The 25,805-nt window shown below is 40.8% G+C and overlaps 1 protein-coding gene across 2 annotated transcripts in view; it reads left to right on the forward strand.

The window, feature by feature from the left end:
• The first annotated feature begins 11,787 nt into the window (after nucleotides 1-11,787).
• The window catches only part of LOC120802599 (gamma-aminobutyric acid receptor subunit beta-2), a 58,633-nt gene continuing 44,615 nt past the window's right edge, over nucleotides 11,788-25,805 (forward strand). Inside the window, exons 1-3 of one of the 2 annotated variants that reach the window (XM_040150577.1) lie at nucleotides 11,788-11,870; nucleotides 12,025-12,122; nucleotides 12,834-12,901. In XM_040150577.1, the coding sequence (XP_040006511.1) occupies nucleotides 11,788-11,870; nucleotides 12,025-12,122; nucleotides 12,834-12,901 (249 nt within the window). The remainder of the gene's footprint in view (nucleotides 11,871-12,024; nucleotides 12,123-12,833; nucleotides 12,902-25,805) is intronic. The other variant, XM_040150578.1, reaches the window with a different exon arrangement.

A 25,805-nucleotide genomic window follows, 5' to 3' on the forward strand; every position in this document is an offset into this window, starting at 1 on the left:
GAGATGAGACATTACTGCGATGTATCTGGTGAATGGAGAGATTCTTCTTGGTTTTCACCGAAAACCTCTGGGTATTGGAAGATTTAGTACTATAATCATAGAAAAAAATAGGAAGTTCAGTAGGATTTCAAGTTTACATAAGGTAATTAGAATTTGCATTTCCTCATGTTCTACACGGACAGAGAACATGTGTATTCCTTGGAGAATTCAGAGTGAAACAGCCTCTTATGGTGCAACACTACAGAGGAGTTCATTTGTATGGTCTGTTATTCAGGGACATAAAAGATGCTTGTAACCTTTCTGGGTTTACTGGGGATCAGTACACATCTTTTGATATTTTTTTTTCTCTGTAGTCCCTCCAACCCACCATCCAAGGGTTGCAGTAGTAGAAGAAATAGAACGTAGTAGCCTAGCAGTAGTAGGAATACAAGTGGCAGGTGTAACATTAATTTAATAGCAGTAGGAATAGCAGGGGTGGTAGACATAGTAGTAGTAGCAGTTGCAATTGTAGGAAAAGCAGAAGCGGCAATAGTCACAATATAAACTAAAGTAGACATTGCCGGTAGACATTCTTCTGACCCCAATGCTGTGATCAACTTGATCTTATCAACCATGGGGTCAACTCATCTGATCAACCGCAGCGCACTGACCATGAAAGGCTCCTGACCTGATTCACTTTGTTGACATTAGCTGAGGTTGTGAATGGGCCAGGGCAAGAATGAACTTTATTCTATTCCTCATTGTTGTGAATGTGCTCCGCATGCAATACAATGGCCTCTGACGTCACGAGCAAGCAGTGGCCCATGTATATAGTGTACACATACACTCACGCGCCCACACTCACATGGCCAGGCAAGAGCCGTTACTCTCTAATCCACCTCTATAGCTGGTAGTTTTAAGTATCGTGCACTGGACACACCTACACAGACATTATTAAACTCTGCTTTTTAGGCATGTCACCCATTACTAGGGTCTATTCACTATTCACACAAAATTGGCACAGTGCAATACAGAATTCATACTTGATACTGACAGAGGTTTGCAGCCATACAATATTTTCCTAGATGTACAGGTTTCCTGGCTGGTCAGTTGTCTGACTGGTTAGCTAAATGGCCAGTTGATAGAATGGTCGGCTGAGTACCTAGATGCATCCCCTAAACGGCTGGATGACTGACTGACTGACTGACTGACTGACTGACGTGTAGACAGCTATTAAAATGTAATGCCCGTCTTCCTGACTGGATCACTGTCTTCTTAGACACCGAGCCTTGAAGCAAGTGTGCTCTGTCTGTCACCGGCCAAACATTTACAATAAGTGCCTCAGAGAGTACAGAAGCAGATGGTTACGCTGGCTAAATTGGGAGCTATGTAAATGCAGATGATCATATGAAACAGATGTTAATCCTACAACCTGAAAGTCAATTGAGATAATAGTCGGCTCAGGTGAATTCTTTTACCAGTCTTATTGATTATCCTGCCAGAGCCAACATATTCTGACGTCTTGTTCTCTATTCTGCAATTGGTGATTAGGTTTTAAAGCCTATGTCAAGTGAACAGTGTTAAATAATGGGAGGTCATTATGTCTAATAGACAATATTTCCACAAAATATAACCACTGAACCATTCATTAGACCTAAGGTCTGAATTGAGATGAAAAAGGTGCAGTGATTATGATGGATTGCAATTAGGTATGCTTCATTCCATGAGAACAATACACCTCATATGCCAGGATGCGTAGCAATTCAATTATGTCAATTTAGGAAGTACAATTACTTTGGGAAGATAAGGGAACATACTTCAAAATCCAATGTGTTTTGATGAAGAAATAAGCCTTCAATAGGAGTTTGTTAATTAGTTCATTATTCAACAAAATAGGATTTAATTAAACATTTTATGATATGTACTCTGTATTTGATTCCCCATAACACATATCACAGCCCCTCAAGCAGCCGGGTGCGGAGCCAGCAGATTATTGCAAGAAACTTTCCAAAACTTGCTGACCTTTTGAGGGAAGAGGATCTCTCGGATGGCAGAACCAGAGTGGGTGGGGGTTGTTAAACTTTATACTCAGTGCTAGTCATTCAGACTTTTCTTCGGAAAACACTGGACTGCCACTGACATACACAAGAACGTGATGTGAGGAAAAGAAAAAAGCTGTAGAAACAGAAGGGGAAAAAAAAGAAAGGACAACCTCTGTTGCGTAAGGTGTGAATGTTCAGAATGTTTTACTGTACATCTTTTGTTCAGCACCATGGACAGTTCCAATATCCAATGTATTTTTGTTACACTGAAGTACTATACACAATGACAATACAAAGTCACTACTAACATACTAGTACCCCGTACCTCACAGTACCTCTTACACACTTCACCACTTCGTTCCTTGTTATTACCCAAAAAAGCGCATTGTCTAAACTCATTTCTGGCCACACCACAGTGCTTCTATAAATACACAATATCTCCCACGTGAGATGGACCCACTGTACTTCACGAGCCTCACCATGTGGTATCTATGGTAACCACTTACAGTAGGAGAAACTCAGCATGTGTGGTGGAATGTGTATCTGTGTGTGCTTGTGTGTATTTCTGGAGTATTAAGAACCAAATGTCTTCACAAGAATAGAAAGGTGAGGAACTTCTGGTCAGTGCTTCTAAAAGCGACGGGAATACAGTCACAGTGTGGGTTTAGGGTAAAGTTAGAATTAAGTTTAGGTTAGTGTAAGTTCAGGTGAGCCAGTACGTAGTGGTTAGAAAGGCTGAGGGTTAAGACTTAGGTGTGTGGGCTAGGTAGTGGGAGAAGGTCCAGAGTTAGGGGTTAGGAAATAAACGTAGGCAATGAAAATGTGCTGGTTAGAGGATATGTATTGGTTGATTATGTGCATGTGGTTAGTGGCTGGATGAACATACCGTATGTGTTTGTAAATGTGTCTGCATCAGAAACCGGATTGCTTAAGACCCACATTAAAACGTAGTGATCTGAAAACTTTGGGACTCAGCCTGGGTATAAGTCTTTTTCTCTCATTCCAACCCCCAAACAGCAGTTCTTCAAAATCTCTCCTCCTTAGACACGATGTGCTGCACTACCTCCAGTGGATTCGACGTCGGGAAAAAAAAAATCTCCCCTGCAGTTTCCATGGAGACCAAACCATCTCATAGTAAGATAAAATAAATGTTGATTTTGAGAATACAGTTGTCCTCACTGCCTTGGTTGACCTCTCACCTGACTGCAGCCAAAAGCTTCAAAGTAAACCAACAGCCTGCAGTACAGAGAGAGGGGGAAAAAAGGGAGTAAAAAAGAAACGAATGACAAAACGTCAATTCAATAAACTCTATTACCTCAAGGTTTGTATTTGCTATTGAAATGTTAATGTTATGCATATAATAATTGATCTTTTCTCCAAATTACACAAAACTGTCAACACAACACTTTCTGTAAATGCACAGACAAAATTTGTGCATGCCCACCAACACAGACAAATATATATATTACTAATCTGCACATGTAGAATACATATAAACACATACAAGAATACATAACACAAACGTACTACACACAAAACAGGACCTTATGAAAAAACAAATATATTACCATTTCTGTAGTAACCTATTCATTTTTACTGCAAGAAAAATTTAAAAGCAAAGAAAACTTAATTTTCTTACTGAGTTTCCTTTTAACAGCTCACAGTTTTAATATACTTGGGAGTAGACTAGGGTTATATATAGACTAGTTGTGCTATCATCTGTTATATACTTCTGTATGTAGTTAAGTACTGGATATGTGACACCTATTAATATATGTTTGTACTGGTTGCAAAAGCATTGGTGTGTGTGTGTGTGTGTGCTACAATATGTGTATGAATTTATCACTTTAGAAACACGTTTTTGTGTGTAACCATCTGTTTCACTTGTCGATGAAAAGCTTTCTTATCATCTGAAACACTGTTGCAGTTCTCAAAACATTAAGTATAATCACCAAATCAATTCATATGTCTAAGAGATTGTGTCAATATGAAAAACACTGAAACTGTAATTTGTTTCTTATTATAGTTCATAAGACGTTTCCTAAACAAAGGCCCCTGGAATGGCCAGAGTGACTACATCACAAAAACATCCTCACTCTGATGTCTGAGAGTTGGGCTCAAAACTATGCAGATAACAAAAGGTACACATACACTTTCATACCAAACAGTAAACTAGCAGAATGTGCCGGAGAGAAGCCATACATCCTTTGAGTTAAATGCTTTGTTCTTTCAACGGTTGTTCTCTTATAAAACACAAAAATCATTAAGCTGATGCTAAATATGTGCTGACATTCTTAAACATCGCTGTGCATATTATATTTCTCCTTCTGCAGGTGTAAAAACAGTTAGTATTCAGTCTCTATGGTTACCTCTTGTACTTATGGAAGAAGAATCAATGTCAAGTTAAAGTCAACAAGCCTGCAGAGGTAGTACTTGGCTAACTCTGCAGAGCTGTGCCTTCAAACTGAGTTGATCCGATTAAGCTTGACCTGGTCAAAACAGCTGGTTGTCTGTCAATTTTGCAGTTTTTCACCTGAATACATACAGGGATTGGTTAACTTTAAGTAAAAAACTGAAAAAAAAAAAAAAAAAAAAAACATAAAAACTTTTTATTCCCTAAAAATGATCAATATCTAATTCACCATTGGACTGCTTGCTGGGATGAAGAGGATAAAAAAACGCATTGAGAAAAGAAATTCAAATTAAATGTTGAGTATAAAGGTTAAGAGTAGGTCTTAGTTTTGTATGGCCTACATAGTATCTATTGTACAAGAAAAACGCTCTAAATAGCTAACCGTGTTGAAATTAAAATGACCCTCTGAATGGCCTCAAGTGTAGGTCTCACTGTATTACAGTAGCTCTTGATCTTTGTAATTTGCAGGTGGCATAGTTGAATGGCAACACTAGAGGCCAACTGCTGTGTCATCATCCTGTGTCACCGACTAAATCATCCCTTCTGACGCCAAGACACCAAAAGAGGGGCTTTTGGCAGAGGCTCTCAAATAATCCTCCAATCTTTCCCTCCTTCCATCACTCCCTCCATCTTTCCGCCCGTTCCAACTGTTGCTAAAGCTGACACTCACCCTGGATTCCTGTCAGCAGTTCTGGCAGTGATGGTCAACGTCTGTCAGGGGCACAGTGGAAGACTGAGAGAGAGATGAAGAGATACAATGTGTGGTGGTAGGCAAGGAACTGGCCAACTATCTGCTGTTTTGGTCCTAGCTAGGCAGGGAAGGACACTGCAACCTTGAAGGTAGCAGGTGGTGCCTCCTCTGGTAGAGGGAAGGTAATGAGGCATAAAGGTTGGCTGATGGACTTCGTTTGTCCTGCTTATCTACACTTCAGAGGTTGAAACTACCATTGTGACATTTTGCCTGGTACAGGTGGAGATACTGGCCAACAGCAGCCCTCTTGTGGTGCCAGGACCTGCATGGAACAGGACACATCAAGTGCCGAAGCATTTCAAACTTCAAAGTTGATGGGCTGCTGTCCCTTCAGTAACAGTGAACAGTGATGGATGTAGTGCAACCACTGCAGGTAGCATAGTGGTGGACTGTGGATCTCTGAGGTATGGTGACAAATTCGTGAACATAATTGGTGAAAGTGTCAGACCATCAAGGCCTTGCTGCAGGGAAAAAAAGTCTCATGTTGGTATCTGGATTATTCAGTGGAAGTGCGATGAGTGTGTTTCTGATTTATCACTAATAAAATCATATTTTGAATTCATAATTTATGTTGCAAACACTGGCAATCAAATCTGATCAAACTGCATCTACTTTAGCTTTTAATGTTGTTTATTTAAATAATTGATGTTATACAGTATTACTTAAGATTGGAAATCAAGTTTTCAAGGACTTCAAATGAAAACTACAGTTTATTACCAAATAAATGGGTTTTATTTTCAATGCTTATCAAGTCAATAGGTTATAACAACAATTCTCCAAAGTAATCTCTTGGAACGCGGCAAAAATGGGTCCAACGGGAGAACAATTGGACAGGCTATAAACAAGCTGACAGCAAAGTCAAAGTTATCTGAAAGAGAAAACAAAGACAGACCATAAAAACTGAAATCTAAATCCTATTGTAAAAGATCATTGAAGTTTGCACACTCATGGTTTTCCTGTACAATGAGGAATTGTTGAGGGTGCTGCTCACACACCAATGCATCAATGATCTAATAATGTTAGATATAATAATTTAATACCCAGTGACAGGGGGAACTCTGTTTGATGAATATTTTTACTTTTGATGATTTACACATTCTGCTGGTAATACCCACTTAAATTTAGTTGAGTAAGATTTTGAATACAAGACTTTCACTTGCAATTCGGTATTGTTACATTGTTGTATTGCAGCTGAGAAGGGTTTGAGTATTTGATTCACTGCTGCGTGACCTTAAGTATGTAGTTAGGTGCTTTTTCTGTCCAGAAAATAAATAAATACATAAATAAAATCAGTAATTTCCTTGTCAACTGTAATTACAGTAGTTACAACACCTTGCTGGCCATCAGTTTTTGGGGTTTTGATTTCTCTTGGTGTCTCATTGACAGGTAGGTAGATTTTCCACAGTTACTCTGGTTGTTCCACCGTCCGCCATTTCAGCTACTTGGGGAAAGCTACCAATAGCTAAGAAAAGCGCTATCCTCTTCCTGTTTTGGTTGAACAATGGCGGACTAACTTCCTTTGTGGCGTAAATTGAGCCTTCATTTTTCTGGGAGATTGCATAGTGAAAGCTTAGGCTTATAGGGAATCAATCTAATTGCGATGGTGCTATTATTCTATAGCTGTTACATTGTGCAATCAACATTTACTTCATAATGAAAAGTTAAAGCAAAGAATTTGTCTATTTCCACTTTAATACAGCTCTCCTGCCGAGTTAAGGAGCTCTAATCAGTGATGTCAGTGCTGTTATTGCAGTACACATAAAAGAGAGAGGTGTAAATAACAGGGAAAGGCAGAGTGCAATTTCCATTTCTGGCTGACAAATTGTGTTTGATTATACTACAAATGCAATATATTTTAACTGTTGAAGCTTGCTATATGTTGTTTGGTTATTTTAATGTGGCAGCCAGCACATCTTTATGAGTTACTCTAAGCAAATTCTATAGGTAGGTCGATCACAAATGTGAATACCAAACATATATTTATTGCATCTCAACAGTGTTTATGGCCATTTCAAAGACACAGTCATGACAGTAAGTAGACAAAATGATGCCACTGTATTTTGGCCATGTGCTTTGGCATATTGCCCTCCATCTCTGCGGGGCTGGATGGACATCAGACAGTCGATCCATGGGAAGTGTCACCTGCTGAGAACAGACCAGGTGCAAACTCCACAGTAAGACCACGAGCTGTAGAGGTTTATTAGGCACTGCATAGTAATCCACCCTCTTCCCTTACCACCTTCCCTCTGGACATGCCTGAAATGTGTAAATAAATAAGAGCTGATTGCACTGGCTTTATTAGTTAGCCAGTGTTTGGTGAGGTTTTAAAACAGCTTTACCAAGATTTAATTGAATTGGAAAATGGAAATCTGACATGCGGTGGGTATAGATAGAATTATAGGCAAACCACTTTACATGGATAAACCCCATATCATAATAAATTAACCTGTTCTTGTAATGAAATTGCTTTTTGTAGACATATATAATCATAGAGGATGAATCAAAACCTTCCCACAGTGTCTCAGAAACACAAAATCTTTAAGCATCAAAAGAATAAAAAAATTCATATGAATGCTTATTGAAGGATCAGTATTATTTTATTAGTGAAATTGTGTCGAGTTGCGTAGTATGTGTTTGTGTGTGTGTGTTTGTGCGTGTGTGTTTACTTATATTACTCACAAAGTGGGGAGAAAAGTCCTTGCAGAGTGATAATATGGGGACTCACATTCAAAATAAATTTTGTATCCTCAATTTTGAATAATTTCTTGGACAGAGCACCCCCCCGGAGGAAAATAGGGTCTGTTCATGAGTGTATGTGTGTGTGAAGATCAAAAAACTTTTTAACATCAATTGCTATGCCCAGCTAAACACTCAGTGTGTGACAGTGAATGCCAGCATTTGAATGATTTCATTATATTGTTTATTGCAAAAACAAAAGTCAATGTCATGGCAGACAATAGAATGAGATGTGTTATCTGTGTACTCAGGCACACACAAACACACACACACACACACACAGAGCAAGAGAGAGAGTTCACAAGCCTCTTCCATACACACGCACATTTTCATATTGCCAAGATGCCAGCAAACAAACCCCTGTTTGCTGACATGACACAACACGAATGCCTTTTTTCAAACAGACATTGTGGACATTTTTTTTTTTTTTTATTAATCAGTACAGGAAAACTTGAATATTAAACTGGCTGAAATGCATGGTGTTTTACTCAGGGGCTCAGAAAGGAAGTTATTATATTCCTCTTAGGACAAAGATGCAGAAAGACAGATGGAGAGAGAAAGAGGGGAGCTAGAGCCCTTTTGGAAACGTTTAACAATACAGTAAATCAGGCATTAATAACAGCATAGCAGGTCAAATATACTTGCCCCAGTGCCGGTTTCAAAGGAATGTGAACATCCACCCACTGACATAGCAGGGTTAAAATACAACTTATTCGCTTTTTAAACCCACAATATCATGATTGGCAAAGCCCTTTGTGGTTCCACCATCTGTTTGCCCTCTGATGAAGTGAGTTAGTGAGAAATGAAAATGCATGCTCAAAGAGGCCATGATATGTAAACCCTTGATTGATAGTGGTCATGTCCTTCGTGTGCCACACACAACTAAACCTGTACATTACTTAGATAGATTATCTTGCTTTTTCGTGGGAGTCACTAAAATCTGTGCTATATGAAAATCAACGATTTTTGAGTTTGATTCCGATGGCAGTCCCTTCTTAGGTTGATTGCATAATTGATATAAAGCATGGTGGCAGGCCCATTAGGAAAAGCTGTACCAAATGTCATGAATGCTATCCATGGCGCTGATCCAAATGCATGCCCTGGAGCAGACACTCACACTTGCTCAGGACTACACCAGAGTTCTTGGTGTTCCTGCCGCGGGGGGGGGCAGATATCACAACAACCAGTCACCAGCCATCCCATTCACCTGTGTGCACAGTATATTGAATCTGTGTGCTTTCTACTTCTTTACAAGTGCACCTGAAAACCCCTGCTTACAAAACCATGGCAGCGTATTGAAGATATCGTTTTATTGAGTTAATATATTTGTTTTTTTTATAGTATAGTATTTCTCTTATCTATACTACCTGACGATTCCGAGATCCTGAGTTTCCGAGGCTCTGCCCTTAGGTCCTCCTCGTCTGTTGTTTGTTGGTTATTGTTGGGCTTTGAATGAGCCAAAGGCAAACTTAAAATGCAAGAGCTTTCAAATTGATTAACTAATTCCAACAAATGCCTAATAAGTAGATTGTGTTTATCAGTCTCTTCTAGTTCCCCGGGGGAATGACTATCCAGTGGACAGAACTTATCTACAGTGTATTTGTAATTGGCAAAATATACCTTATTTACATGGAGGAGACAAGGTAATGGAAACAATATCCGAAACGTACTTTAGCTGAGAGGTAATTCGGTCACAATCAAAATTGCAAACTCTGCTACAGAGATGGGCCATATTATTACCAACTGTCAGCTACAAAAGAGGTCCGACAATAGCCATTTTGTTATGTTGGTGTTTAAGACTTGGCAGGGGCCAAATCATCTGTGCAGGTGACACAATTTAAAACTGTAGAATGAACTAATATGTCAAGAAAAGCAAAGTGGAAAACCATGACCATATATTCTGTGCTGGCGAGAAGCTCGCATCGCCAAAGAGTACTGGCTTGCTTGAGCTTCTTTAAGTTAAAGCAGTGCATTCCTGTGCATTAAGCTATTTGAAGAAACTTGCTTTGATCAATTTTTAATCCATAAACAACTCAGTTTTCCAGATTATGTCGTTACCTCTGTGACAATGCAACAAACACTACGGGTAATAAGACGCAAGATATTGTACATTTATTTTCCAAAACTTTTAATTGTTTTTTTTTACATGTGTGGTGGATTATAAAGTAAATTAAAAGCCAAAAAGTCTAGCTATCAAAGTAATTTAATATCAATCATCTGCAGATAAATTATCAATTTGTGCAATGGGGCTGGAAATAAAATACTGAATAAAACACACTCAAACTGTGTTTAGTAGACTTTTTAAATTTTACACTGAATTTTAAGTACAGCGCCCCCATTAGGTCAAATGGGATCCAGAATGTGATGTTATTTTTTTTAATAATACAATGAATTCCAAATTTTAACGTGAACAAATCAATAAAATGTCAATATGAGTAGATTCATACTATGTTTAGTCATAATTTTTTTTGTGCTGTTACAGTATATTTGGGATCTTCCTGGTAGGATCACATCTGCCCCCCCCCATCCCCCCTCTTCCAGGCAGCGGAGCTGCTGTAGGACTCCTACACAGGGCTCACTGCTCTAGCATCCGCCTCTGATCCCACCACATCCATTATGACTGGCGTCCGAGTTTACACGGTAGCGCACATCCCGCTCACCAGTGCGTGGAGCCACGAGCTCGCATGGCTGTGAGCGCTGTGCCGCGAGTGTAGGCTTCGGTGCAAACCGCTCCGCTCCGCGCGTCCCGCTTCCAAACCCGGGGCACTGCACTGGCACCGCGCCTCTCGGAGCATTAAGCCGCGCTTCTCGTTTTCGTCAGAGGCCCGGATGCGTGGGGATCGATGAGCGAGCGACCGCTGGCGCAATGATGCATTTATAGCACGGAAACCCCCCCTTTCGTGTGTGAGAGAGGAGGTCACGGAATTCACTAAATTCAGCGCCATGGACAGTCACCAACTGATCAGCTGAACTCAGCTGTTTTCTTTCTTTCTTTCTTCCTTCCTTTCTTTCTCTCTCTCTCTTTTTTTTTTATCCTCGAGGAGTGAGTAAGTGGTGCATCTGTTCCCTCAACTTAGCCTGACAGTACTCACCGATACTACAAGAACAATTAAAATCTCCCTGGTTCGGCATCTGACTCACGTGCAAGTTCACGCCCATGCACGGAGGGTCTGGTGTCGGTGATTCATATCAGTGTTTCTTTCAACAAACTCCAAATGCAGCCTAATAATAGACACGACGCCCTGTATTGGCCTCGTTATTGTCCAACATAGGTTGTGGATTAATACCACGAGGTGGAGGTTCGAGTCGGTGGTCAACTTTTGAAACCCATTGGTTCATGAGAGTTAAGGTCACGCCGGACACTTTTTTCCACGCTCAAGAGGTTACGCGGGCCGCACTCGCAGTCTGGTGTCCGGTTCAGCTCGGAGCCCCCCGAGCCGCTCCGCCGGAGCAGCGGGGACGAGTGCCTTGCTCAGGGACAGCCGCGCGAGTTGGCTGACGAGGGCGTGTGAGGGGCGAGCGGAGAGAGGCGACCCCGCCCACATTTCCCACTTCGCCTCCGTGGACTCGAACCACCGACTTTCCTTGCCCGCAGTTGCCGCTTCTCGAACAGCCACACCGGGTATGAAGGACAAACCAGGGAGACACCCCGTGTGCCCCTGACTAACGTGAAGCCTTGATTCTCCTTTAAATTTTCCCCGGCCGGGTACTACCTCTGCCACAACCATCATCGGCAGCAGCGCTGCTTCTTGATGTTGTGGTCGGGAGTACGCATGCGCCCGGCATTGGAATTACTGCACTGGCAAGAATAAGTTGGACATCGTCTGTCTTCACTAAAAGAAAACAAAAAAACACACACTACAGGCATGGAGGTGTTCAGGATAAGAAGAATGAGGTGTTTTTGCGTCTGGCTGTCGCCCCTCTTGGTGGCCGCGGTGTGCGCCCAAAGGTAAGTGGAAGGGTCGGGGGATGCTCCACTCATTTTTACCAAGTGTGACAGTGTTACAGGCGGCATGGAAAATATCCGGAGACTTTGTGGTCCAAGAATATCTCGTGTTTAAATCTGCTGTGCCCCCTGTTCTCTCTCTCTTTTTCTCCCACAGTGCCACTGTCAGTGACCCCAGCAATATGTCTTTGGTGAAAGAAACGGTGGACAGACTGTTGAAGGGTTATGACATACGACTGAGGCCAGATTTCGGAGGTAAAACCAACTCGGGTCGTCCCCAACTCTGTTCGAGTTTGCGCCTTGTCAGCCTGCATAATAGCACCGCGTTCACGTTGCTACGGCGGTCGCGGAGGACTCAGTTAGGCGTTACAGTTTCGGGGAAGTAGAAGAGACTGTTCCTTTCGGCTTCCGCAGGTGCCACACTTTCTGTGTGACACAGTCGAGGCGAAATGAGCCGGATCAAGTACAGAATCCCGACGTTGTGAGGGGGGGGGGGGACCCGCGAGTGATGTGGCACCAGGACGAGCGCGTGTGATAAAATACACCAGCTCATTTATTTGAATGAAAGATAATAAAAGAGAAAAATCACCACAGTTAAAAAAGCGGCTGTCAACTCCCAAAGCATGTCTGTGGGAATATTTGGACAAACGGGCGCCCCGTGCTCCGTTTCAGGTGCCCACTGCGACGGACATATGCTTAGTGCGTGACGACTGAATGCCAACAACTTTTAGGGGAATCACCAGCACTTTCGGCGCGGCTCAGCGCATGTAACCCCCCCCCCCCCTCCTCCCCCCGAAGTGAACACATTAAACTATTATCCGGCTGACAACAACTAAAATTCACCAGTGCTGATCTGTGTCCCCACCACGCACACGTTCCTCTCAACGCTCCAGTGAATCATAGCGGGGCTGCACTTGATGTCCTGTGTGTTTTCTGTTGCCTGACCGTTGTTTCTGTCTGTCCCAGGTCCTCCGGTTGGAGTGGGAATGAATATAGACATAGCCAGTATAGACATGGTATCAGAAGTCAATATGGTAAGTAGGCCATTATCACCTCTACTTTTGACGATGGGCCCCCATTCTGTGCTAATGACCCTCGCTATGCGTAAGCCACGGGGGGGGCGGGGGGGGACACCCTCCCAAACCACAGGGGGAAACCCCCTCTTAAGGCAGGTCTGCGTAAATGTGTCGTTTCCCCCGATGGCTCGCATCGACTCGTGGGTTTGAGAGCTCGGAGGCAATTGTTGGTATTGTCCGAGGCACCTCTCTGGGGATTTGGAGTTGAACGACACAGCCGGACGATTTGTTTTTTTTTTGGGTCCCATAAGCTGATGGCCGCTTAATTTGCTAAGCAGGTCCGCGGGCGAGCATCACCCACTTCACGTGATCAGCGATTTAAGGGAATACGAGTGAAATCTCCTCGTCCCTTTTAAATGCCTCATCGGGGAAGTCGTCGCGGCAGCCCGAGTCTCAGCCTAGGCAGTATTCGCACTGACATACACGTCGCTTCGCGGGAAATGTTGTCCATTCGGCTGCCAAGGCTCGTTTGTAGGCGCTCCACTAAGTGCTGTGACGGTGGAGGAACTTGGGAGCTGCGGGTATGAGAAGTGGAGGCGAAGTTTTGCTCCATGCAAGTGCGCCTCCTAGTGATGAGATGCTGGGGCTGCACCTCGGTTGACAGAGAAACACAAGGCTGCGTTCCATCATCACGGAAGGTCACTCTCCACACTTGCCATACAGTTGACAAGCTGAGCAAAAGTGTGTGTATATATATATATATATATATATATATATATGGTCATATGCATGAGATTTTGACAGGTCCATTGTTTTCTGTTTTTCATTCTCTTGTAACATTGTCTCTTTCTGTGGCTGAGCCGCACTGGTGGAGTTGACATGTTTTCACGTGCAACTACTTTACACTTCGCACGGATGTGTCCTGCTGTTGCAGTTGTTCTGGTGTTACTATGACATGAGTCACGCTTCGATGTCAGGGAATGATTACACGCTGGAATATTTTTGGCAGCAGCACCCAAAGGCCGTTGCTCATGTTGTTATCTTTGTGCTCCGGTAGAATATGTTGACGAGCAGGGATTTGAAAACAGGCGATGCCATGTCTATTTGCATGTATTTATACTGACGACCTGCACAACCGTAGACACACACAAGCGCTCGCGTGCACAACTTGGGTCCACAGAGCCCTTCCACAGTTGCCTTGAAATCTTAATTAAAGGCAATTTTTTTTCCTGTGTAGCAGTGCAGGAGCTGGAAAGCTGCCTTACATTGTGTGTGCATGTGTTTGTGTGTGTGAGTGCCTGCAAGTTTAGTATGTATACTGTAAGTGTGTACATGGGATGTACTGTATTTCCAGGAATCAAATTCAAATATTATGTAAGAAAGCCATTTGTGTCTACATCCAAATCACCTAATGCATAAGAGCTATTTCATCCAATCCATTATACACAGCTTGCTCATCAAAAAGGAAGTGGTGATCTTTTTTTAAATTCTTTTTTTATGTTAATGACCACACCGATGAGCTAAGCAACAAATGAATCTTGATGTTTGGGGTATTTGTACTTTTTATATAGCACTGAGCAGAGAGTGAAATCCAAAACCGAATGAGAAAAAGGGCCCAAGCTAGAGTTTCAGCCATGGTGTTGCCAGTATAAGATATACAGTAGTAGTAGTGTGTGTCCTACAGCTGAGCCAACAGGACACTCCAAAGTTTTTGTGCTTTTTTCCCTATTTTCCCCACTGCTATCATTTCCTTTGGGCTACAAATTTCAGAAAAGAAATGTAGCATACATTCTCCAGAAGTACACGAGGGCCGGGGTTTATACTCACACCTATTCTCCATCCAAACACACAAAGCCAGTGTCGCGCAGCTGCTTTGATCATCTCGTTCCTTTGTCAGGTTTGGCCCACCAAACACCCTCTAATGTGGAAGGGGAGTCATTACCACCTGACCCATTGGCGTCTAATGAAAAAGAAGAGGCCACATGTGTGCGTAATGGTTTCAGCATCTTTGATCTGCTCCCTTCCTATAAATGTAACCACTTTTCAGGATAGCAGCTGGTGTAGAAGCACTTTCCTTTTTTCCATTTCCTCTCCCCCATCTGGCTCGCTGTCTGCCACTTATTTTGGTGCGAGGATAGAGCCACCCTGTGCACTTTCTTTAGAGAACAGACAAGGCACAGGGTTGAGGATAATGGAGAGATGTCACTGAGGAATGTATCCAACAGTGCCGTATTTGCCATTAGGGCAGAATGGTACATCCATGTTTTGGTTTCTATTAAAAATATATTCTTCTATCACTTGCTACTGCTCTCTGGTTAAGGCCTCACATTAAAAGCGGACACATGGACAGGTAATAACAGAGTATACGTGTTTTGTTTTGTTTTCCTGCAGGAGCCATTAAAATAAGGAACAGTAAACAGCTTTGTCTTAAACCATCTGTTTTATCACGTTGTTACCAATGTCACAGAGCAGAAAACACATTTAGAAGCAACACAGGCCTGTAGCTCACTTTAGATGAGTCACCAAACTAAGTATGCAAGCCTTCAAGCGGGAGTGGTCCAGAGGACATGAAGTCCTCTTTGGTATTGGTCACGTAAGCAGTTCTGATGTCCAAATGCACAGCGGGGATTCAATCATGTTGCAGGGCCATACCCCAAAGCCCCGCCCTACCTTTTCTTAATTAAAGACTAGCCTCTAGAAAAACTTTTTTAGTAATGACTATGTAGCTGTTCAATGGTTTAAACTGTGCACTAATAGCTGGCTTTCCTGAGTCATATAACATGTAGAAAAATACATTACATGTCACTTAGGCCTGGAGCCAGACATGGAATGAGGAGGCTGTGGCTGGTGTTCATTACATTCCCATGAAAGGTCAGTTGTTCCGGGGTGTCGGAGCCAAAGTCCCAAGCCTTCGAGGGTGAAAAGGGATAGGATATGATTGTGTAAGACCTGGGGGTCAAATTTTTCACCTCCCTGTATGTGACAGAGACACACGCAGAGAGAGAGAGAGCTAGAGAGAGAGGAAGAGACAGAGATAGATAGGAGAGAGAGCTCCGACATTAACAAGTTACCACGTGGAGAGCCAACAGTGATGCTTGGTGTTGGAGGGGAGGTCGTGTACCTAGTGCTGCTGAGGGTTCATTTTGCATGACTCAGAAGTGGACATACAGAGAGGGACACACACTGAATACCAATGTCATGTTAAACATTCAGCACATGGCTCGGCAAACCTTAATTCATACACTGGTCAAAGGAAGAATGGAAAATATGTTGGCATGTAGAGACAGTGGTTGATTTCTTCCTTTTTCTTTTCTTTCAGCAATTATTTTTTTGTGCACTTTCTCCACTACCGTTTTAAGTCTCAATATTTGCTTTTGGTTGAGCTCCGGAGCACTTGAATCCTAAGCCAACAGTTTTCAGAGAGGAAGAAATACTCCCGCCTGAGGATGAACTAAAGTCATCCAAAAGGCAGAAATACCATTATTGATGCACATGAAGGTCAAGAGGAGCTTATTGATTGTTGGAGAGGGAGTGTGAAATTCAGAGCCCCCGATTTTAGTACCCAGTTAGTTCAACTCTCAGCAGAAGTTATACCTAATGGGATATCTGCTGTAAATGCATCAAGATGCAGTGAAAACTAGGCCTATACTATACATTATACAGATGTGATAATCATAATGGATGTTGGACGATAGGCAAGAGATTATTGCCTGCCGTATGATAGTAAAAGGGAAAAAAAGGATGTGGAAGCACTTATGTGGTATTGCACAATATCTCATCTAGACTTGAGAGCTTTTAAATGATATTAAGTGTGCATCTGTAATTGTGTCTAAATCTATTTAACAGCTACCTTTAATATTCTGTTGCTGATGTGGTCAAAACTATATTGAGCAGTGACATCAGCCAATAAGCTGACTTAAAATAAATCAACATGATTTAAATAGATTTTCATGGCATTTAAACATTTAATGTATATAATGGCAATGATGAGGAAAACATCAACTTAATCATCTCTCTGTAATGCTAATGATACTCACCAATAGATGGATGACATAAATAATCTCGAGGTTAATGAAAGCAACTTAATTTTATTTTCTCGAAAGAATACAGTCGCTGCATACACACTTTTGTGTGGCCGGCTTTCACCAAAATTATACCCATGGGTTGACCCCTGCAGTCTTTGTCAGTGCTCAAATTATCTGCAAACTCCTGCTCCGTGATAGTTCCATGGTAACTAACGAGAGTGTAGAGTGGCAATGTGTGAAGATTCACACACTAAAAAACTTTCTACTTGTGGGGTGGAAATAAATTTTCAAAAAATGTGCTAAACGCAATTAAAATGTGTGAATTTATGAAGACACCAACTTTTTTGTCCTATTGTAAAATGAACTGTCATATTAAAAAATTATCTACCCACTATATTTAAAGCTCATAACAAGCTAATGAGCAAATGGGGATTGACCTCAGTCTCTAGACATAACCCTGGGTGATAAAGTATTTAATAGACAAGTACAGTTTAAGATATTAATGTAACATGGACCCAAGAGCTGTAGTTGGCTGTTTTGTATATTGTGCAGCACAAAGAGAAGCTGTGAACAAAAATTAACACGAGAATGCTGTTTACTTCGGAAATGTGCAACGGTTAATCATACGAAATCAAATTCTTGAGTTGCCTGTTAAGGGGAATTACAGTACTCAAAACTTTTAGAAAAAGTTTTAGTTCCTGAAAGTCCTTTGGAGTGACTCTTGCAGTGAAAGTGTCCCCTTCTTGTCCACAGTCTATATTAAGCCTGCTATTATATAGGGCAGACACGAACATACTTCTACACTTAGGATGTCTCTAGTGAGGATGCACACTTTTTCTCTGTCTCTCATGTACATAAACACATTCACAAATCCTAATTCCCTACTGGTCTTGCTTCACGGTTTCTCAAAGTGGTATGTTAACATAGCCTTCAGGAAAGTAGCTGTTCAAATTATGTAATGGACAGAGACAAACTCAACTAGGGTTCAGTGAGGATTTTACTTGGTGCCGTAATGGAGAGAGATGAAGAAAGCCAGCCTCTAATGGTAACACAATCTATTTTGTTCCACTGCCCAGGAATAGACAATACATCAGTCTGACTTAAAAAACATGGTAGACTCATCTCTGGGCTCCAGTTCCAAGACAATTTCAGTAAAAATTTGCCTGAATAGGATTTAAAATAAGGTTACCGGTTGACTTGTGGTGCAGAGCATTAAAATAAAGGATCTCACTTCATTGTTAGTAACTGTACGTGGGAAGTTAAAGTTCAGGTCGAAGAAAACAACAGACAATTTAGATATTTAGGATACAATTGTCATTTAAAAATGCCTATTATTTTTTACGATGCCAGCTTAACCATCTGATATCTGTTAGCAGTGTTGACTCAATATAATGCACTGACGCTGTTCCGACTCTGATGTCAGTAGCATATAAAACAGTAGAAATTACTTGTTCAAGAGTTAAACAAGAACAATCTCACAATCTCAGAGGAGGAGACTGAAAGCAAATTATATCAGTCATCTAAATGTGCCATGCAGAAATTGAATTCATCATCAAGGCAGCACAAGCATGAATACCGATATCAAAACATTTTAAATTTAAAGCAGTATCTGATTTTGATTGTTTTAGCTAGTTGTGGGGAGCAGAGCAACCTGGAAACAAAAACGTTGACATATTGTCACGTAAAAAAGTTGGTTTAGTGAACGTGTTGCTTAATTACACATCCAGCAGACACAAAGCAAAGCAACATTAGCATTCATTTTGAGTTGTGTTTCTGGCCACCCATGAATGCATATAAGTCCAATAATCACTCTTCTTTTAGCCCTGGTTTGGTATTCATCAACTCCTGGGGGAAATATTGGGCTCTTCAGCTGTTAAATGCTCCGCTATGTTCCCCAGGTAGTCCCTATCTTTTTCTGTTTGGTATACAGCAGGTTTGTCCGAGCCGTTTATCTCAAAACAGCTGGCTGCTGCTGGAAAGCGGGTAGTCGGGAGTGGTGAGACTCAACCAAACTCTATAGGTTGGCCATATACCCAAAACAATGAGTTGAAAGATGTTGAAATTCTTTGTATAGTTGGGGGAAAAGTACAGAGTTGAGTGATAGTTTTCTGTGGGTTCATTATTTTGAGCAACCCCTTTCACATTACATGTAGTGATTTGAGCTATTAAAAATGTAAAAATGTTGATTAGTATAGCTTTAAGCAGCGTATATAGAGACATGATCAATAGAAAACTACTGTGAATGATTGAGAGAGTTGGCTATATCCAGCAAGGACCAAATTTGACACTGTATATAGTGACAAATTAATGGAAGCACAATTTTGGACTTTAAAGGGCTTCCACCATTATATGGCAATTCTACCACAAATGTCGTACAGTATATTTGGTAGGTGAGGATAGTAACCTGAGTTTCTTTCTCTCTTGTACAGCAAATGAATCACATGCTCCCAATGTAATACACTACCTTCAACTCTTCACTGTCCAAAGCAGACATACTTTCAATGCAGTATCTCTAACTCCAGCTGACCTGGAGGTCAGACATCGAGAGGATGTTTAATTCCATTCACTCATACCATTAGTAGTTGCAGGGAATAGTTTTTGTCTTAGACTTTCTTTTTAGTCCTTTATTTATAATACTTGGATGCGTCACACCCCTGAGTTGGCAAAAATATTTACAACCCACTCTGTTTCATTTTTATAACTCTTTCATTAAGTCGAGCCTTTTCCACCTGGCTTCCTCTCTCCCACCTGAAGAGCTTGACAGTGACCTGCTACACCCTTCAAAAGATTCAGCAAAGAAGAGAAAAACATATAACATACATAGAAGCTATATACAACACATACGAATACATAAAGTACAGCAAATTTGTGCAAAGGAAAGTCACAAGGGGATGGTGAAGGGAGTGGATGAATTGTGTGAGTAGAGCACTGAAACAACCCATGCTCCAACTTGCATTATTCATGCTGGTAGATTTAGACACATATGCCTCCCCATAGAGTTTTAGTAATCCATTTAGATTACACTCATGTGCCACTTAAATGCAGTAAAAAAACCAAAAAAAACAAAACAGACATTAAGTGGGTTGTTGGTATACTGAAAAGAGGATTTTTCTGTCAACGGTGACAAATCATAACATATGGGTAGGTGTTTGATTATTAGCAGAACCAATTAACCTAATGTAAACGATGGGAGGATGATGGTGATGGTGACCATGATGGATAGAATAAGGGGATAAACAAGATTAAGTGTTTTTATAATACTATTCATATGGAGGAAGATGAACAAGTAAAAGGCAACTCAGATAAATATATATGGAAGCAACAACAATTATCATCTCATATGAGGAGAACTGTACATTACACAGTAGATCGGCACCTGCCTTCGCCATGATAAGTACAGGTAACAACAGTCATTACTCTTAGCGAGGGCAAATCCTTAAGACTTGGCATTTTGTGTGTATTTCACAACACTTCATCAATTTCCCGCTGACTTGGCTGTGAGTTCAACATTTAAATATGGGAATGAACGAGCACGATGTCTCAACCTGTGAGTCAAACACATTTTCAAAAACATTACCATCACGGGAACACAGGGCAAGTCTACTTCACCCGGACTGAAAGCTGCCCGTTGTTAATAATATCTATAATTCATATCCTGGAGCCACAACATAGGCTTTATCAAATCTAGCTTCTTCCTCTGTACCAAAAACCCCCATTGTTGAACTAAAAACTGTTAAAAACATGTAAGTGAGCCATTGTTGGTGATATGTTTCTTCATTACAATTATCATGTATTAATTCATGACTGAATATGGTTCCAAATAAATGCACTATGTACTCCTATAACGTTTGCTACTGTAAAACTTACTGTGTCCAGCTGTTTTGGGATATTACTGAGTCTTTTTTAAAACAGGTACATTTTCTTTGAAGATGTACATAGTGTACAGGCTGAGTGCCACAGACAAGCCATGGTAGTCAGAAAATATTGAGAACGCAGTGTTTGTTTTGTTCTTCACCTGGGATTTGCTAACAAAAGTACAGAATGACACTAGCATTATTCATTAGATAAATTATTTTTAGATAAGTGCAGAACATTGGAATATTTCTTTGAAGTAATAATGATAAGTCCAGATATACCAATAATTTAGCATTCACACTCTTGCTAATGCAATATAGTTATGGTAAAGTAGTACCAAGTGGTACCAAAATAGTTATTATGAGATAAATAAATACAGTGCAAAAATTAAACAAAGATTATTGAAGAATTCCAACAGTTGATTGCAGAATTGGAACCCCAAACTCTGGACAAGTACTTACTTAGTCATTAGGCATGCTAACAGTTGGAAACAAAGTCAATAAGATATGACAAATAAATCCAAAATGCTGAGGGTGAAAGGCAGTCAATCAAAATGTAGGCAGAAGGCCATGTAAACAGATACAGACAGGGAGAACAGGCTGAAGGCTAGAACAACAAGGCAACAATACAACATGGACAAAACAAACTGGGAGCTGAGTAACTGGATTGGGTGTCGAGCAGGACTGGGTGAACTCAAGAGCAATCGCTCATGGGCAGGTGAGGAATGGTACATCTGAAAGAGGTTATTATTCGAAACGCAGGGAATAGTGAGAGGAACTGGAGGCAGGGAAGGGAGGAGAGGTAGACGGAGCAGCTGTTGCCGTGACAAGATTACGACAGGTTTCTGTGCAGTCAAAATCTCATAAGCTGTATGTACAAATATGTCTGAGTAAATGGTGACTGAACCGCTAGATGACCATAACCCCTGTTGCCACTGCAGGTATCTCTTTAAATCTCTTCTGTTGTTTGTACGAGAGTTTTCTTGACTTGCCCCACTTTTTGGCATTTTATTCTCTGAATAATCCTTAAATGTACTTTTCTCCCAGCATAGTGTGCAGCCTTGTTGCATTTTTATTCATATTTTTCAGGATTTTGCTCATTCTTTTCTTTGCTTCTCCAACTCTTTATCTATCTCCCTAAATATATTTATAGATGATCCTCTGACATTGTTTTTATCTAATGCCACCAGCAGGTCAAAATAATTAATTATCCCATGACTTTGGTTATCCCTGAAGTTTCGTCCAACGTCAAATGTCTCTACAACTGTAGGATGAATCACCGTGAAATATGGTACAGATATTAATTTCCCCAACAGGATGAATTGTAATAACTTTATTGATCGTCTCACTTGTCATCTACCTCCATTATCAGATCAGAATTTCACTTTGGCCAGTACTTTGGTCGACGATCCAGTACCTGCAAAACTAGTGACCTTCCCATCGGTCTCAGCTTTATTTTGTGTTTAATTCTATTAGCAAATGTTAGCATGTTAATACATTAAATTAAGATGGCGAACATGGCAAACACCTGCTAGCATGTTGTTGATTTGTTATCGTAAGCATCACTTTGACTACGTATAGCTTCAGAAGAGGCACCAGCATGGCTTAATTTAACACCCATGTGAGGTTTTTTTTTCCTGTAAAAGTAATTATATAGAGCCAATGTAGAAAGGCAATATAGGGAAAAACAACTATATTAAAACTGAAAATTCAGCTATGATGTGGGCGTATGCTGGTTGTGTAGAAAATGCCATTTCTCAGTTCTCTTTTGCTAAACAAGCTCTGTAAAACTTTTAAAGTTGACTCCATTAAGCCATACAAAGAACCCTGCAGCAACACTTTGCTGTTTGTGAAGTAATTCTTAATTTGTTTGATTGGGGTCATCTGAACATTATATTACTGCTTCTCTGTGTCTTGTGATACAACTCAAGTTTGGATATCTTTTGAGCACAGTCTGCAATATCTAACTCTGATAAACGGAGTGACGTACACCCATCACAGTACAAACACAAACACACACACACTCACAGACACAGACACACATAGACGTACTGCTTAGATCATTATTAATGTTACAGACACTGCTTATTGTACAATTGGTAACACGGCTCTAAATGTTAGGGGAAGGAACGCGTGTAATCAATTCCCCCAGGTTAAACAAGCCAACTGGTTAGGCATCTGATTCACTGTTGCCTGTGACAGTATATGATGGGGTGGGATGTTTAGCCATCAGACAGCAGCCCGTTCCCTGCAGCTGTAGGTCTAACTCTTAAACCGCAGCATCTTGTTTTCTTGACGGTGGGCAGAGTGTGGGGAATTGATGGCATATTGCCACAGTGCCATTCGCTCATTGCAGGGCAATAATTTCCACACCTGTCCTCTGTTAAGCTGTTGTTACTCTCTCCTGTTACATTTGCTCCCTGTTTCTCTCTCTCTCTCTCTCTCTCTCTCTCTCTCTCTCTCTCTCTCTCTCTGGTCTTTCTCTCACTCTCACATGCTCTCTGCCTGTTTGATAATGATACAAGGCTGGGGCCCTGCTGCAGGGGGATTAGACAGAGTTACAAATCGAAGTGGGTTAATCGGTTGGGCTACCATTTCAGTTCACTTGCCCCACTGCTCTATTCGCTCACCAGCTCAAAGTTTTGGTTTAGTTGTCATAGTGAAAAAAATACCAGTCACACCTTTTCACTGAACTTCACTTGAACTTACACACACAGACACACACACACACACACACACACACACACACACACACACACACACACACACACACACACACACACACACACACACACATATATATATCTAACTATCAAAAAATATAAAGGCTACACAGAAATCCTTGTTAAAGCCCATTATCTAGCAATTATTTATACATAAGACACCTAGCATAGCAAAATGAAATCAGGTCAAATTATAGCCTTTACATAATCATTGTCGAATTTTAGAGGTGGTTTCGTAAAAAGTCAATGGAAAGACACAATTACACGTGAAATCGCCCAAGATGGAACGACTAAACATAAAGATGAGTCTGTGTGTAATGAGTTGAAAATATTTCAATTTTCAAGTTTGCACATATCTGCTTCATAAATGAACAGAGACAGGAGGAATGGAACAAGAACACACAGTGACACTCCCAAACACGCAGTTGGTGCATCCCTTGCTATCTAACTTACAGCTAATGTTTCCATAGTTGGTAGAGTGCACTTGCTGGTCCAGCAGTGAAAGTAGCACAAAATGAATCCGTTTCTGTCTGAACCCACCTTCAATGTTTTTCCGAAATCTTCACAACAAAAAATAATCAAGACATTTTGTTGTGTTATAAGAATATGTGATTTATTTTATTGCCAAAATGTTCATGTATTTTTTTAAGACCCTACTGTAAGTGTCCAGTACATCCACAAACAAATATTTAACACCGAACACTTTCCGAATCAGTAGCTTTTAGCAGTGGAGCTCCTCTCACTGCTGATTGATGCTGCCATGTCAGCTCAGCTATGATATATAATACGTTTCTTCCTGGTTAAAAGCTTACTGAAGGACTAAAAGCCGAAGAATCATTCATAGCAGATAACTCTGTTGCAGATACTGTCGGTGTTTGCTGAGCCATTCACCTTATGAAAATCCCTTGTAGGTTAAGTTTTGTAGGCTACTGAAGCGAATGTAACAGTTTGAAGGAGCAACCAAATTTTCTACTGAACTGAAGACAGTCGGCGGCAGTGCTAAACATCATGGCTGTAGGAACCGTCGTGCCATCTATTAATGGTGTAAGACAGGAGTGGCCAAACTTTTTTGGTTGTGGGCCACATACAGAAAAATATAATAAGTCAAGGGCCAAACATTATTAAGCGCTGCAGTTTTCAACCAGTTACGCTGCAACTGTGTTTTTAGACCAGAAAACCCCTGTGCCAGCGAAAATTAATATTTTAATCAAAATAACCATATGACACCACATTTAACTGATAACTTTTATTGATGTGCTCACATATTACAGTAAGTGTTTCTGTATCTAATATTTAATTTAAATGAATACAATAAAACTCATTCAAAAAGCACTGCAAAAATAAAAAAGCTCGGTGCAAAAAAAGAAAAGGAGAAAGGATCAAGAAAGGGACAAGGCAGTCTCAAACATTCCTTCACAACTCTCAGTGAATACTGTTCATGGGCAAAGTATCCACCTCAATGATTATGATGCAATGTGTAAATCTGTAAATAGGCTATTAGAGTTAAAAGAGTCAGAACAGTCAGAACATGCAGAAAAGGTCAATTATTGGTTTCGGTTCCAAGAGGTTAAGACTGAGATAATTCCACCAAAATTCAATATAGAAAGTGATTGAATAAGGATGGAATAAAAGGATGGGTAAAAATTAAGAACAGGAAAAAAGATCAAGAAAGGGACAATGCAGTCTCCAACATTCCACCTGAGCCCTGAGCATCCCTTTTTTGCAAGTATTCAGACTGGTCCTTCAGGTAATTTTTGTGAATAGTTCTTTCAGGATGCCTGAAAGAAAAAGACAGAATACATGTTACATAAGTTCTAATACTCGCATAGATAGAAACAGATGTGAAGGTTTTGCTGATGGTCCATGAGTGCATTAATGTAATGTTCCAGAATAATGTAGAAAAGGAATGTTTAAAAAGAAAGGGAGGGGTCAAATAGGCCACTGTTTGTTAGATATTGCTTTATTAAATTTGATTGATTAAATTTGTTAGGTAACACACATACATTTTAACTCACTGATGATGGGAAGTTCATTCAGGGGGAGCAGTGATGTTGCACCTTGGACTGAACAATAGTGGGCTAGTCAGGAGAAAGTGTCGCTGAGATGCGAAGAGCGTCGCAGAGATGGCTGTTGGTCAACTTGGTTCTCAGTTGGCGTTTGTCCAGAGTCATCAGAGAAAAGGTTTGCTTTCATACCTATGCGGAAGCGAACAGACTAATCATTCTTGCTCTGTGGTGCCTCATCAAAGGAAACTTAGACTTCTCCAAACTCCAATAGAACGCTGGTAGTGGGAGAAGCTGATGTCGACGCTTCAGAGAAT

The sequence above is a fragment of the Xiphias gladius genome, chromosome 17, assembly GCF_016859285.1.
Source record: "Xiphias gladius isolate SHS-SW01 ecotype Sanya breed wild chromosome 17, ASM1685928v1, whole genome shotgun sequence".
NCBI classification, from domain to species: Eukaryota; Metazoa; Chordata; class Actinopteri; order Istiophoriformes; family Xiphiidae; genus Xiphias; species Xiphias gladius.